Below are 15991 nucleotides of genomic sequence, written 5' to 3' on the forward strand. Positions count from 1 at the left end.
CTTCTCAACCTTGTCACTGAAGATGTTTTCGGCTGGATAATTGTTTGTTTTCAGGGGCTCTCTGGCACATACAGGATGTTAAGAAGCATACCCAATTTCTACTCACTAGATGTCAGTAACACTCCCCCATTGTAATAACCAAACATGTCTCCAGTTATTGCCTCATGTCTCTTGGAAGGCAGAATCCACCCTGATTGGAAATAACTGTTGTAAAGAATTACTGTAAAATTTAGCATTCAACAACATCAAAATTTTAAGTAAGTACTAGGTATATCAAGAAGCAGAGGCCGGGTGCAGTGACTCATGCCTGTGATCCCAGCGCTTTGGGAGGCCGAGGCGGGTGGATCACCTGAGGTCAGGAGTTCAACACCAGTGTGGCCAACATGGTGAAACCCTGTCTCTACTAAAAATACAAAAAATTAGCCAGGTATGGTGGTGGGCACCTGTAATGCCAGCTACTCGGGAGGCTGAGGCAGGAGACTTGCCTGAACCTGGGAGGTGTAAGTTGCAGTGAACCGAAATCATGCCATTGCACTCCAGCCTGGGTGACAGAGCGATACTCCGTCTCAAAAAAAAAAAAAAAAAAAAAAGGAAAATGTGACCCAGAATCTGGAGGAAAAACTAGTTAGTAGAAAGAGACCCAGAAATGATGGAATTAGCAGACATTAAAATAACTATAATAGAAATGCCAAGTATGCTCAAGGTTGTAATGGAAAATGTTATAATGACTAGTAAGTAGAAGATATAAAAAGAACTACATAGAACCACCAGAGGTGGGATTTAAAAGGACAAAATGGAACTTCTAGAGATGAAAAACACATCGGAAGTGTATTTCTTCCTGTGAAATTTTAACAGAAGACTAGACAATGTAGAAGATCATTGAACTTGAAAATGTGACAATAGAATATATGCAAAATGAAGCGGAAAGAGCAAAAAGACTGTAAAACTTCAAAAAAACTAGCAACTTGGGATATTTTTATTTTTGAGACCGGTCTCACTCTGTTGCCAAGGCTGGAGTGTAGTGGCGCAGTGTCCACTGGAGTGATGTCCACTCACTGCAACCTCCGCCTCCTGGGTTCAAGTGATTCTCCCACCTCAGCCTCCCAAGTAGCTGGGACTACAGGCGTGTGCTACCATGCTCAACTAATTTTTCTATTTTTTGGTAGAGATGGTGTCTCACTGTGTTGGCCAAGCTGGTCTCTAACTCCTGACCTCAAGTGATCCACTTGTCTCAGCCTCCCAAAGTGCTGGGATTACAGGCGTTAGCCACTGCACCCGGCTGGGGTAATTTCAAATGGTCTAACATATGTAGCCGGAGTCTCAGAAGGAGAGAAGAAAGGGTGGACGAAAAAATGTTTGAAGGAATAATGCTAAAAATTTTCCAAATTTGATGCAAGCTATAAATCCATAAATGCAAGAAGTGTAAACAAAGCTTGGCAGATTATAATCATGTGCTGAATACAAGCAACAAAGCAAAAGCCTTAGAAGGGACCACAGGAGAAAAGCCACATCAAATAAATGAGGTAAGAATTCTGCAGATTATCTTCAGAAACTATATAAATCACAAGACAATCCCCCATGGGCACTGAGGGGCAATTATGTTTTAAAGCCTAGAGCAACTCCTAAGAAAACAAAACATTGAAGCTATCTTAGTTTATGCTGCTGTAACATAATGCCCGAGACTGGGTAATTTGTTAAAAACAAAAACTCATTCTCACAGTTCTGGAGTTTGGGAAGTCCCCTCATCTAGGCACTAGCAGGTTCAGTGGCTGATGAGGCCTACCTGGTGTCTGCTTTGAAGATAGTGCCTTATTTCTGTATCCTCCAAAGGGGATGAATGCTTCCCCTGGCAGAAGGGGGAGAGGAGTGATCTCATCACTAAAGCCCTCATGGTCTAATCACCTCCTAAAGGCCTCAGCTCCTAACACTATCATATTGGGTCTTAGGTTCTAACATAATGAATTTTAGAGGAACGCATACATTCAGACTGTAGCAGAAGTATAGCTAATAAGTTAATAATAAAACGGAATACTGAGAAATGCTTTTTTTTAAAAAGAAAGACTGGAAACAAGAAAAAAGGAAGACATATCAAGTGGGTAAATAGAAAACAAATAGCAAGATAATGGATTTAAACATAACTACATCAGTGGTTATGTTAAATGTAAATTGTCCAAAAATTTCTGTTGAAAGACCAAGATTGTCAGCCTGGATAATACAAAAATTCACTGACATGTTAAAAGAAGGATAGAAAAAAGATGTTCTGTGAAAAGCATAATAAATTTAGAATCACTATATTAATATCAAGGTATAGTTCAGGAAATAAAATATTACCAGGGAATAAAAAAGGGACATTTTATAGTGATGGAGCTAATTCATAAAAAATAATAGCAATTCTAAATATGTAACTCAACAGTAGAACTTCAAAGTACATGAGATACAAACTTCCAGAACTGAAAGATAAATCCATGAAAAGATTTAAATATGCATCTCTCAATAATTGATAGAACTAATGAACAAAAAAAAAGAACAAAAAAATTCATATTTAGAAGACTTGAACTGAATAATATTCTTAACTAAGTGGACCTAAATGACATTTACAGAATAGTTCAACAACAGAGTACTTTTTGAAGTACTTTTGAACGTACTTTTTGAAGTACACTTTTGAAGTTTACTTGGCATATGCACCACTTAGACCCTATGTTGGGCATCAGACAAGTCTCATCAAATTTAAAAGGATTGGCATTGAACAGTACAGGTTTTGTGACCATAATGGAATTATTTGTGAAACACCAAGATATTTGGGAAATCCTCAGATATTTGAACAACACTTCTAAATAACTTATGGATTAAAGAACAAATTATAAGGGACATTAGAACAGTTTTTGATATAAATGAAAGTGAAACACAACATATCAGAATTTGTGGAATGCAGGTAAAGCAACATCTATAGGGAAATTTATAGCCTTAAGTGCTTAAATAATAAAAGAGATACCTTAAACAAGAAAAAGGAGAGCAAATTAAACCGGAAATAATTAGAAGAAAGGAAATAAGAGCAGAAAACTGTGAAATAAAAAACAGACCAACAGATAAGAAAATCAAGTTCAAAAGTTGAATGTTGTGAAATGATAAAAAAAGTTGATAATACCTTAACAAGACCGATCAAAGAGATAAGAGAAAAACAAAAATTACTATTTTCAGATGTGAAAGGATATCACAGACCTGACATTTAAAAGTGTAATACAGAAATACGCTCATAAATTTGACAACTTAGATGAGATATACAGACCCTTGTAAAAGTATAATTAATCAAAGCAGACATAGAAGAAATAGAAATTCTAAATAATCTATGTGAAATAAATTGTATTTAATATAAAAAATCTCCACATAAGGAAAATTTCTAGCCAAGGTGGTTTTCACTGGTGCTATCAAGCATTTGATCTTACACAGATTCTTTCAGATTTCTTAGGTCTGTATGACCTTGATATCAAAACCTCATGAAGTAATTTGAAAAAAAGGAACTACATATTATTATCTCTCACAAACATAGACACAGGAATCTTTGAAGTATTCCATCAAATTCAGCAAAATATGTAAAGGTTACATCAAACTCAGCAAAATATGTAAAGGTTAGTACATCTTGACTAATGGGGTCTATCCCATCCATGCAAGGTTGGTTTAAGAAGTTTATATAGTTCACAGTATTCACAGTTTACAGGGGAACAACCATATGGTCATTTCACTGGATGCAGAAAGAGAATTTACATATTCAGTACTTAATGATAAAAACTCTACATAGTAGCATAGAAGGGAGTTTTCTAAATTTTATAAAGCTCATCTATGAAAAACCTGGAGCTACATTCTTAATGGTAGATACACAGTAGCATATCTGTACAGTGGGATACTAATCAGCAATAAGAAGGAATGAAGTGTGGATACATGCAACAGCATGGATGAATCTCATATATTCTGTGTAGCCAAAGAAGTAGATGTAAAAAGCTTATGTACTATATGATTATAATTTCTTTGAAAAAGGGCAAATTTATAGTGACAGTGAAGTTCAGAGGTTTCTTGAGGCTTGGGGGAAGGATCGACTGCGATGGTGTACAAGTGTTGGGTGATGAATTGTTCTGTATCTTGTTGTATTTACATGGTGCAACATTTGTCAAACATTACTGAAATGCGTATTTAAAACGGGTTCATTTTATTCATTGTAAACATTCTCTCAATGAAGTTGAATGTTAAAAATATATTACAAAACTATCTTCTCCACTTCAGTCTTCTGTGTGACTTAGGATAATATTGAAAATGGTTAGAGTAGATCACTATACTTGTTAGCATTATATTTCTTAAGTTAATAACTTGTTTTGGCAAGCCACCTGTAAAATGGTCATTTCCATAGATGCAAAAAGATATTCTCACGTTTGATTGGAGACTTTTGTGGTCTGAGCCATTATATCAAATTGTTTAAGACTGGTTTTGGGGTCATCTAGAATTCACTTCAAAAATTGACTTTGTTACTGACTACCTGTAGGTCCCTGGGAAAGTCATTAATATCCCTTTGTCCACGTTTATTTATTTGTAAAATGAGGAGTAATAGTGCTTAATGTTAAGAAGCTCATGTGGGCTTATAAAAATGAGATAATTCATATGCAGTGCTTAGCCAAATGCCTGGTACAGAATTAGCTCTGAATAAATGGTAACTACTATTTTTATTGTCCCTATTGTTCTTACTGTTATTTTTCAACAGACTACCTTAGTTCAGTGAACTGTTACCACATATTTTTCCTTACCCTGTACCCCCAATCTTAAATGTTGCTGGATTTTTACTCTAGAACTTTGTTTTTTACTTAGATTATAAGGCTCTTTGAGGATCTGATAAAAGCTGTACCTGTTTTATCCAGAAAAAAGTACATAAAAATAACCACACAGTTTTCCATAGGGTTGTTTGTGGACTCATTGAGCCTATAAATAAGAACCCTTGTTACTGAGCAAGAATGTAAAAACATTGTTACCCATATAATATTAAACTTAAAATTTTTTATTATTATATAGTAATTGAGTTTCTGTTGACTGCTTTGAAATTAGACCTGTTACCTAATCTCTGAGCTAAAATAACAGGTTATGAACTATTGACCTTTTTAAAATAAACATTTTTTTAACATTCCCAGTTTTTATATTCAGAAACTCATGCTAACTTTGGATTGAATCATATAGCTTTAAAAAATAATCTTACCTCTTTATTGTTTGTCTCACATTATATCATCTTTGGCCAAAAGCTATAAATTGACATGCTGTGAGGTTTTTTTGTTGTTGTTTTTTTTTTGAGACGGAGTCGTGCCCTGTCGCCCAGGCTGGAGTGCAGTGGCGTGATCTTGGCTCACTGCAAGCTCCTCCTCCTGGGTTCACGCCATTCTCCTGCCTCATCCTCCTGAGTAGCTGGGACTACAGGCACCCGCCACCATGCCTGGCTAATTTTTTGTATTTTTAGTAGAAACGGGGTTTCACCGTATTAGCCAGGATGGTCTTGATCTCCTGACCTCGTGATCTGCCCATCTCAGCCTCCCAAAATGCTGGGATTACAGACATGAGCCACCACGACATGCTGTTTTTAAGGACCCTGTACGACATGATTTCCTAATTAGGATTTCTTAATTTTACTAATTAAATTTACCTAAAATTATTATCGTTTTGCGCAATAAAAAAGTCTGTAAATTGCATAAATTGCATCTTGCTCTTCTGGATATTTCAGTATTGAATAGTTTGATTTATATTTTTTTCTACTGTGTTTTATTAGAAGGCATATAGAATGTAGACATTATGACGGGCTGTCAAGCGTTTTGTGATTCTAGGTGTCATTCTTCAAAAACAAATTATTGTTTCAGAAACTGTTTTGGCTGGGCCTGCTTCACCTATACCTTCTCCGGGAAGTGTGAGTGAGACTGCACCTGGATCAATTACACAGCCAAAGAAAATTCGAGGAATTGGATTTGGAGACATTTTTAAAGAAGGCTCTGTGAAACTTCGGACAAGAACATCCAGTAGTGAAACAGAAGAGAAAAAACCAGAAAAGGTGGTAATGATGAACTTGTTAGATTAACTCCACACATTCTCTCATTAAGCATTTTTTAAAATGTAAAGGTCAGTTTGTAACTCTGTTAGATTTCTTTTTTTGAGATCACTAATAATTTGGTTATGAATGAGGAGGCTGTGAGAAATTTTGTCTCCAAATTTACAATGATTAATATTCATGTTTGAATCTAATAAAATTAGAATGCTTATTTCTTGGTAAATTTAACACACTTAGTAGAAGCTTTAGGGTTTTTAGTTATCACAGTGTAAATGAAAATTAGAGGATTTTTTTGCCTTTTAAAGCTAAAATTATATATAAACTTAGTTTTATGTATAATTAATATAATGAATATATATTTAATTTGAATTAGACCTAAAATGGACTGTTTTAAAATGGATTTAGAAGATATTAAATTACTTGATATTTTGGCACTACTTAAATTTCCTCTAGATTGTCAACATTCGTTAAATTTACTAAACTTCTTTGAATGTGTGGAGAATTTTATTTCATTAGCATTTTGCTGGCATTGTGAAATGAAACAAAGTAAGTGAGCCATAAATTATAAGAACTAAAAAGAGGCTTTAAAATAAAACCTTAAGCTGTTAATTTGGTGGTAAAATACCTACAGTCTGTAGAACATTTTTTCACAGTTCCTTCTGTCAGTCCTATCTCTTTAACTCTGAAGAATTTATAGTATTTCAGTATTTATTTGATTCATGTAGCTACATCTCATTTAAAGACTGTGTTTTGGTTATTGAGATACTATTAAGTTTCCTCCTAAGATAGGTGGTTTCAACTTTTTTTATTCCTTTCCTAACTTGCTACGTATTTTCTTATGTAACAGTGAAGAGTTGGGTTCAGGAAAGAGAACTTCCACTTTCTATCCTGCACATTCCTAGCTCTGAGACTATCTGGCATTAGGATTGTGGGGTCAAATTGATTCTTGGTTTTAAAGGTAAAGTTTGGAATTCTCATGGTTTTTGGGGTGGTGCGCTATAGCCATATAACAGCTAGGAATGTTGGACAAGAAATTCTTGCGTTGTGATAGAAATTAGACTAGATGATCTTGTGCCCCTTCCAACTCTAAAGCTTATGATTATATTGAATAACTTTAGTTGATTAATGATTATATTATCTTTTAATCATCCTTGATAGTGTCTACTACTCAAGAGTTGTTATTAGTGACTGTAGTCTCAGGGTTACCCTATATAATGGGCTGGTCAGTCTTGCTTTGATCACTGATCCAGGAATTGATAAAGTAGGAAGCACATTTACTGTGTTTGTAGGTGCACCAGATTGGAAAATACGGTGGTTAGAGTTGGGGAAAACTAAAGTAAGTATCTTAGAAGATAAACAGAAAACACAGTGGTAGGTAGGTAAGTTAGCAGTGTGTTCAGATTTTTAAATAATGACATCTAAGGTTAAATGTACTGTTGTTTCTGGGTAGAGAACTTAAGGAAACACTAGTATAAGATGGTAAAGGACTTAGTCCTTTACAAATTACAATGGAAAAATGTCTAGTAGACTGTAGCTATAAGGAACATAAGATTACCTGAACTATCTACATTTAGATAGCAATGAAGTATAAAGAATTTTTTTTTCTTCTCTTTCATTTTAAGGTTTAGTTCTGGATTAAAATCTGGGATTTGCTGCTAAATTCCTTTTACAATGGACAGATGACTTATACAAATTTGTATTATTGTGTGAATAGTGCCCACTTAATGCAGATAGTTATGAGGCTACTAGTCCTATTTGCACTATTTATATAAAGTGTTTAGCCCAGGGATTTAAGTTCTCAAGTGCTGTTGTTCTTATTTATTGTCTTTGTTTTATTGTAGTTTTTAGAGATAGGGTCTCACCATGTCATCCAGGCTGGAATGCAGTGGTACAGTCATAGCTCACTTATAACCTTGAACTCCTGGTTTCACGCAGTTCTCCTGCCTTGGCCTCCCTAAGTGTTGGGATTCAGACATGAACCACCAGTTCCTAGCGTCTTATTTATTTTAGAAATTCTGAAATTAAATCGCATTAATATACTGTGGGCATCAGAGAATATTCTTTGAGACAAGGAATCTTTAAATTGTTAGCTCTGAGCTATGATTTAAGGAACTTTGGAGACCTTTACCTGTTTCATTGCTAAGTTTTCAGTCACATTACTATCCTAGCTATAAGTACCATTAGGGAAAGCTGGGTAACTGTAAATGGAAACTTCGTTTAACAGCATTATCTTTATTCTATCTTAAAATAGTTTATGCCGTTTTTTTCTATTCTAGCCCTTAATCCTACAGTCGCTGGGACCCAAAACTCAGAGTGTGGAGATAACAAAAACAGATACCGAAGGTAAAATTAAAGGTATGTTTTTGAATAAAGCTTTCATATTGGGAATAGTAGAAACATACTCAAATGTATTACGAGATTTGTTGGAAGCATTTGTTACACTGTCTTATTAGAATAGCAAATTCTATTAGATGTAAACACCGTGAGGTCAAGGATTTTGATACACTTTGTTGGTTGATGGATGTGTCTCCTTGTAGTTGAATCTGTGCCTGGAACATCACAAACACTTAGTAAATATTTGAATGAATGGATTAATGAAATTGTTACTTAACATATGGTATTGACTGTATTTTAAAATTTAAAGATAGATTATTAAGTTCATCTCTAATAACTTTTTAGTATACTTTACACAAGATAGAGGCTTAATAAGTATTTGCTGAATGAATCCATTTGTGTGAGCCACATTATTTACATTCTTTATTTCAGCTAAAGAATATTGTAGAACATTATTTGCCTATGAAGGTACTAATGAAGATGAGCTTACTTTTAAAGAGGGAGAGATAATCCATTTGATAAGTAAGGTAAGGTGTTTCTGTTTTTCAGTGAATTGCTTAATTTATTTATAGAAATATTTTTCAAAAGTTATACATTCACCCTAGAATGTTCTTATATTTACCCTGGAATCTAGAAGAGCTGGGACTTTGTCTTGTTTCTAAGTCTTGAAAACTTGGCACGTAATAAGTGCTCAGAACATTCTCTTTTTGAGCTAACTTTTATTGACTATATTTGTTATAATTTATATATTGGGAATTATTGTTAACCATCATATTTGTTTTTTTTTTTTTAAGTACTTTTTAAAATTAACCTCAACTTCCCAGGTTTTTATTCTTCTCTTCCACCTCATTCTGTTTTTTCTCCTATCATTTGGAGTGTTGTTTGTAATATAAACAGAAGAAGAAAAATAGGGAAACAAGCTAAATGTCCATCAGTATGGAAATGGTTCTGAAACTCTTTATACTCTGGAAAATGATGTCACCATTTTAAAGAATGAAGTGATTTTATAACTTGGAATAAATCCTAATGCAAAATAAAGAGAAAACCCAGTAGTACTTGTGTGTGGGCAGAATCCTATAATAACTGTATTATGGGAAAATTACAAATATTTTGTTTTTGCTATAACCCTGTAGAATAATTTTTGAAATTCTGCCCCCCCCAACCTTTTTAAAGTAGAGATGGAGTCTTGCTATGTTGTCCAGGCTGGTCTCGAACTCTTGAGCTCAAGCATTCCTCTCACTTTGGCCTCCCAAAGTGCTAAGATTACAGGTGTGAGCTACCACACCTGGCCCCATTGTTTTACATTGACTTTGTTATAAGATGGCATAGTGTATATAATTTTTTTAAAAAATAAGTTTTATTGTGTATACTTAAAGTATAATGATGTTATAGGATATGTAATAATAAAAAGGTTATTATAGTGAAGCAAACTGACATCTGTCATCTCACATAGTTACCTTTTTTGTTTTAGTGGCAATAGCAGCTAAAATCATTTAGCAAGAATTTTATAAATGTATGTGAATTTTCATATTAATATAATTTGCACTGATTACACCTAATTTTTCATGCAAGGGTGGTGGGTATTTAGAAGAAACTTAGAAGGTCTTGTTAATTAAAGGAAAAAAAAATTAAAGACAAGGTCTTGCTTTGTCGCCTAGGCTGGCGTGCAGTGATGTGATCATAGCTCACTGCAGCCTTGAGCTCATGGGCACAAGTGATCCTCCTGCCTCAGCCTCCCAAGTAGCTGAGACTACAGTTGCATCCCATTGCGCCTGATTAATTCTTTTTTCAAAATTTTTTTGTAGAGACAGGGTCTTGCTATGTTGCCCATGCTGGTCTTGCAAACTCCTGGCGTCAAGCAATCTTCCCACATCAGCCTCTGAAGTTGCTGGGATTACAAAGCATGAACCACTGTGCCTGGTCAAATCTTGTTAATTTTTAAAGCAGCTGAATAATGTGATTAATTTTTAGTATGTAAAGTGTTAAGAGTGTTAAGAAAGATACAGTTTGGAAATTCATTTTCTCCCTCTCCACCTTCCTCTCTTTTCCACTTCCTTTCATTATATCTTTTTTTTTTTTTTGAGATGGAGTCTCGCTCTGTCACCCAGGCTGGAGTGCAGTGGTGTGATCTCCACTCACTGCAACCTCCGCCTCCCGAGTTCAAGCAATTCTCCTGTCTCAGCCTCCCGAGTAGCTGGGCTACAGGCGCCTGTCACGATGCCCGGCTAATGTTTGTATTTTTAGTAGAGATGGGGTTTCACCTTGTTGGTCAGGCTGGTCTCAAACTCCTGACCTCAGGTGGTCCACCCACCTCAGCCTCCTAAAATGCTGGGGTTACAGGTGTGAGCCCCCACGCCTGGCCTCATTTTATCTTTCTCCTTTTTCCTCTGAGAACCTTTTAACGTTATAGATGGAATTTTAAAATTGATATAGTTTTTAAAACTAAACCCAATTTTGTAACTACTGCTAAAAGTAATACTTGGGAAATATTTTCTTTTAGAAGGACAGTGTGATCTGTTTAGTTCCAGCTGGGCACAGTGGCTCATGCCTGTAGTTCCAGCACTTTGGGAGACCAAATCAAGAGGATCATTTGAGCCCAGAAGTTTATGGTTGCATTCCTGTGGTCCCAGCCACTTGGGAGGCTGAGTTGGGAGGATCACTTGAGCCCAGGAGGTTGAGGCTGCAGTGAGTCATGATCGCATCACTGCACTTCAGCCTGGCCAACAGAGCAACACTTTATCTTAAAAAAAAAAAAAAAAAAGATAACTTCTATTGCCTTAATTATTCTATTTTGCTTTTTAGGAGACTGGAGAAGCTGGCTGGTGGAAGGGTGAACTTAATGGTAAAGAAGGAGTATTTCCAGACAATTTTGCTGTCCAGATAAATGAACTTGATAAAGACTTTCCAGTAAGCTTTTGTTTTTCAATGATGATATACTTGAAAGGACATTTTGCCACTACTCTTTTGCAAACAAGTTTTTTTGCATTGTTATTGAATAATTTTTATGAAGGAGTTTCAGATGTAGCTATTCAGGTAGGAGTTATTTGAGTTATAGTAAAACAAAATAATGTTTCAGTTCCGTATTTTATTCTTCCTTTGTTTGTTTCTCGACTGTACTGAAAAATAACCTTAGACTTCTTTATTTTATAATTTAAGAAGGGCTGTCTATCCTAATAACATAAATTAGTACTTTCCTGGAAGAAATTGTATTTTTATTTAATGTTGTTGAAAAGCTCTAGTTTATTTTAAGGTCTTGTGGCTATTGCTATTATGCTGTTGGTGCATTTTTTTGGGAGAGCAAGAGCACTCTTTGCCTTCTTTCAGAATTTGTTATTTTTGTGTCACTTCTCAGAGAAAAAGTGAGGCTGAGTCATTCATCAGTGGTCTTTTGCCTTCCTACAACTTGGTCCCTTTTCCCCATGGATGAGGAATATAATTGAGTTTTTAAAATAGAGGGAAGGAGCATCAGCACAAGCACACAGCAGGATGGGCTACCATGTTAGGTTTAAGCCAATGCAGAACTCTCGAACTCTATGGAAGCTTAGGCTATCTGAGGCCTTTGTTTTGTTAGATTGCATTCAGTATTGATTCAGCCTTCATATGCTTTATTTTACAGTTTTACTAAAGAATACGTTTTTCTGCTTTTATTATGTTTGTACATTATGGCTTATCAATTATTCTTAATTTGTAAAAAACCAAGTCCACAAACTTAGAAATGTATCTCAATATTTTAAGGTATTAAGTCTTAAAAAATGAGTGAATGTTTATAAATTGAGAAAAAACACGTCTTTGCGTTTAACTGTTCCAAAGAGTTAAGAGTGCCAAAGAGTTAAGAGTGAAAACTTAGTCTATTTGTTGCTACTCTGTTTTTTAAAAACCAAAACAAAACAAACAAAAGAAAAGGCCTCTCCCTTGTTCTGCCAGTCTTCCTCTCCCCACAACCCCAGCTGCAAAAGAAGGGTAAAATGGTACTTAGGAATCTTAACCTAGGGGAGGCAGAGCAGAACATTTTTGCTTATTAAGATTTTTAAGGTTTATTCAATCCACTGAAATATGGATTGAAATATTTGACTGAATTTTGATCAATGAGGCTATTTTTTCTAAGGAAATAATTTGTTGTCATTGACTTTTTGGGTAGTTTTTACGATATTAGCATTTTATATTTTGGCAAGGACGGAATGAAGAGGAGAGACATTTGTATAATTTAGATTATTACTAATTAGAGTTTATTTTAACTATATTTGATATAAAACTGGTCAGCCGTTTCCACCATTATTATTTTAACAGAAACCAAAGAAACCACCACCTCCTGCTAAGGCTCCAGGTATGTAAGAAGCGTATTATTCAGTTTGCTATTTTCCATTTTTTAAAATTCTAAAATGATAAAATTGGATCTAATGCAAACTATTAATTTTTATCAAGTATGATGTCTGTAAACATTTTTAGAAATATATGAAAATTGAGTGTTCACATGCATTAGTATCTCATTTTTTTTAAGTACAAATGGTATAAAATAGGGACCTTGAAAATGTAGATACTTTATATGTAATTTTGAGTTAATAAAATTAATCAAATTTAAACTGCTTTAGAAAACTTAACATATTGACCTGGCCAACTAGTTATTCTACCTTTTCAAATGAAATCCATTTGTTAATGTCTCAAATAATAATTTATGTACTCTTCTTTCAGGGAATATGCTGAAGGTTAAACAAACTAGATGATTTTAAACATGAATAAATTATGGTATACCTAGAAGTGTCTTCAAGAGTTAAAGTTTTGTAATCTGGCTCTTTGCTTCCATGATTTTCAAATAATTGATCTTTACAAGTGTAATAAAAATTTCTATTTCCTAAAAGATTTGCTGTTTTTTACAATAATCCAAGTCTTTTTCTCGCCCTTGGTTTTAGCTTTATATTTGCTGACCTAATCCTAGAGCAAAGAAAGCATAAGTTAAAAGTAATTTTTTTTTTTTTTTTTTCTTGAGATGGAGTCTCGCTCTGTCGCCCAGGCTGGAGTGCAGTGGCGCAATCTTGGCTCACTGCAAGCTCCGCCTCCCGGGTTCACGCCATTCTCCTGCCTCAGCCTCTCCGAGTAGCTGGGACTACAGGCGCCCGCCACCACACCCGGCTAATTTTTTTGTATTTTTAGTAGAGACGGGGTTTCACCGTGGTCTCGATCTCCTGACCTCGTGATTCGCCCGCCTCGGCCTCCCAAAGTGCTGGGATTACAAGCGTGAGCCACCGCGCCCGGCCAGTTAAAAGTAATTTTTATAGAAGTTGGTGTTGAAAGCTTTTTATATAGCTTTACTCTTCAATGTGGTAGCCACTAACCATGTGTGGCTTTTAAAATTAAGATTAAATAAAATAAAAAAATTCAGTTTCTCAGTCATAGGAGTGCCATTTCAAGTGCTCAGTAGTCACATGTTGGATACTGAAAAAATAGAATGTTTTCATCACCACAGCTCTTCTGGATTGCAGTATGGTAGAGGATATGATCTCTAACACCTAAGTTTGACAAAGAAGGAACTGAGACCACAGAGTAGGGTAATAGTGGCAGGTCCAGGATTAGAAATTGAGCCTGGTGATTCTGGTACATTGTTCTTTCTATTAAACCATGGTTTCATCTGATGTTATTTTTCAATGCATCTTTACTTTTTAGAAGTGTAATTGTCTCTGTGCTTTAAAACTGTCTTCTTAAAAAAGTATTAATGTTTTTTCCCATAGCTCCAAAACCTGAACTGATAGCTGCAGAGAAGAAGTATTTTTCTTTAAAGCCTGAAGAAAAGGGTGAGGCTAATTTTCAACTTTCAAAAAAGCAATTATTTCTTTTATTGTCATTTTAAAGAGAACTATTTCTCCACACTGAGTCATTTCCACTGATTTTTAACAGGTATTCAGTATGTATTTAACAATGCTTGGAGTTTTCTGGGAGGGAGTAGTTCATTTCTCAAACAGATAATTTACATTCATTAAAAAATTAAACTATTACTTCAGTAGGATGTTGTCTTTAGTTACTTTACAGACTGTATAAGAAAACTAAGCATTAAATAACTATGCTTTTATTATTTTTATAGTGTTTCAGTTTTTAAAAAATTCCTTAGAATGTTGAAGACCCAGTTCCTACTTAAGCATGAAAATAATTAATTACATATTATTTAATCTCACTGCATGTGTTTGTCATAATGTAAACCTGGAAAGTTATTCCGGGGTACCATATGTATTTTGCTAAAAACCTTATTGGTTTGTTGTGAATTTGGAGGAAATAAGTCCTTCTCATTGTACATAAAGATATGCAATGATTGTCACTAGTAGATTAGTTTATATACATCAAGAAACTTGAATACTATTTTAGAATGCTTTTTGTTTCTTCTCCCAGTGTTGTAGTCTAATCCATCCTTGTTTCTTGCCTAAAGTATTGTATCCTCTTATTTGATTTCTCTCACTTTAGCTCCTTTTCTGGCTCATACTTCATGTTGTTGCCAGGATCTTTTTTTTTTTTTTTGAGACAGAGTCTCGCTCTCTGGCCCAGGCTGGAGTGCAGTGGTGCGATCTTGGCTCACTGCAAGCTTCGCCTCCTGGGTTCATGCCATTCTCCTGCCTCAGCCTCCCGAGTAGCTGGGACTACAGGCACCCACCACCACGCCCAGCTAATTTTTTGTATTCTTTAGTAGAGACGGAGTTTCACCATGTTAGCCAGGATGGTCTCGACTTGCTGACCTCGTGATCCACCCACCTCTGCTTTCCAAAGTGCTGGGATTACAGGCGTGAGCCTCTGCGCCCAGCCCAGTATCATTTTTTTTTTTTAAAGAGATTGTTTTTTAGAGCAGTTTTAGGTTCACAGCAAAATTGAGCCAAAAGTACAGAGTTCCTATATACTCCCTTTCTTCACACAGGCACAATTTTTCCCTGTTAACATTCTGTACCAGAGTGGCATATTTGTTAAAATCGGTGAGCCTCCCTACATTGACACTTCTTTATCACTCAAAGTCCATAGTTTCCTTTAGCGTTCACTCCTAGTGTTGTACCTATTATGGATTTTGACAAATGTATAATGTCCTGTATCCACCATTGTAGTATCATACAGAATAGCATTACTACTCTAAAAACCTTCTTTACTGTACCTATTCATCTGTCCTTCCCTTCACCCCTTGGCAACCATTAATTTTTTTAATGACTCCACAGTTTTGCCTTTTCCAGAGTGTCATATAGTTGGAATCATACGGCATGTAGCCTTTTCAAATTGGCGTCTTTTACTTAATTATATGCCTTTAAAACTTCTCCGTATGTTTTCATGGCTTGGGAGGCATTTGTTGTTAGCATTAAATAATATTTCAATGTCTTTATATTCCACAGTTTATTAATCCACTCACTTACTGAGGGACATCTTGATTGCTTCTAAGTTTTGGCAATTATACGGGGAGCTGCTATAAATGTGTGTAGGTCTTTGTGTGGAGATACTTTCTATTCATTTGGGTAAATACCAAGGAGAGGGATTACCTGATAATGTGGCAAGAGTATATTGAGTTTTGTAGGCGCAACTGCCAGACTTCTTCCAATGTGGCTGAACCATTTTGTACTCCCCCTAGTAATC

At 35.3% G+C, this 15991-nt stretch overlaps 1 protein-coding gene across 2 annotated transcripts in view; it reads left to right on the forward strand.

Annotated features, from left to right (window-relative positions):
- Positions 1-15991, forward strand: part of CD2AP (CD2 associated protein) — a 163115-nt gene that overhangs the window by 100660 nt on the left and 46464 nt on the right. The window contains exons 6-11 of one of the 2 annotated variants that reach the window (XM_055264843.2): positions 5883-6070; positions 8344-8422; positions 8834-8928; positions 11204-11308; positions 12689-12725; positions 14125-14187. In XM_055264843.2, coding sequence (XP_055120818.1) covers positions 5883-6070; positions 8344-8422; positions 8834-8928; positions 11204-11308; positions 12689-12725; positions 14125-14187 — 567 coding nt within the window. The remainder of the gene's footprint in view (positions 1-5882; positions 6071-8343; positions 8423-8833; positions 8929-11203; positions 11309-12688; positions 12726-14124; positions 14188-15991) is intronic. The other variant, XM_055264844.2, reaches the window with a different exon arrangement.

This window comes from Symphalangus syndactylus, chromosome 23, assembly GCF_028878055.3.
Source record: "Symphalangus syndactylus isolate Jambi chromosome 23, NHGRI_mSymSyn1-v2.1_pri, whole genome shotgun sequence".
Lineage (NCBI taxonomy): Eukaryota > Metazoa > Chordata > Mammalia > Primates > Hylobatidae > Symphalangus > Symphalangus syndactylus.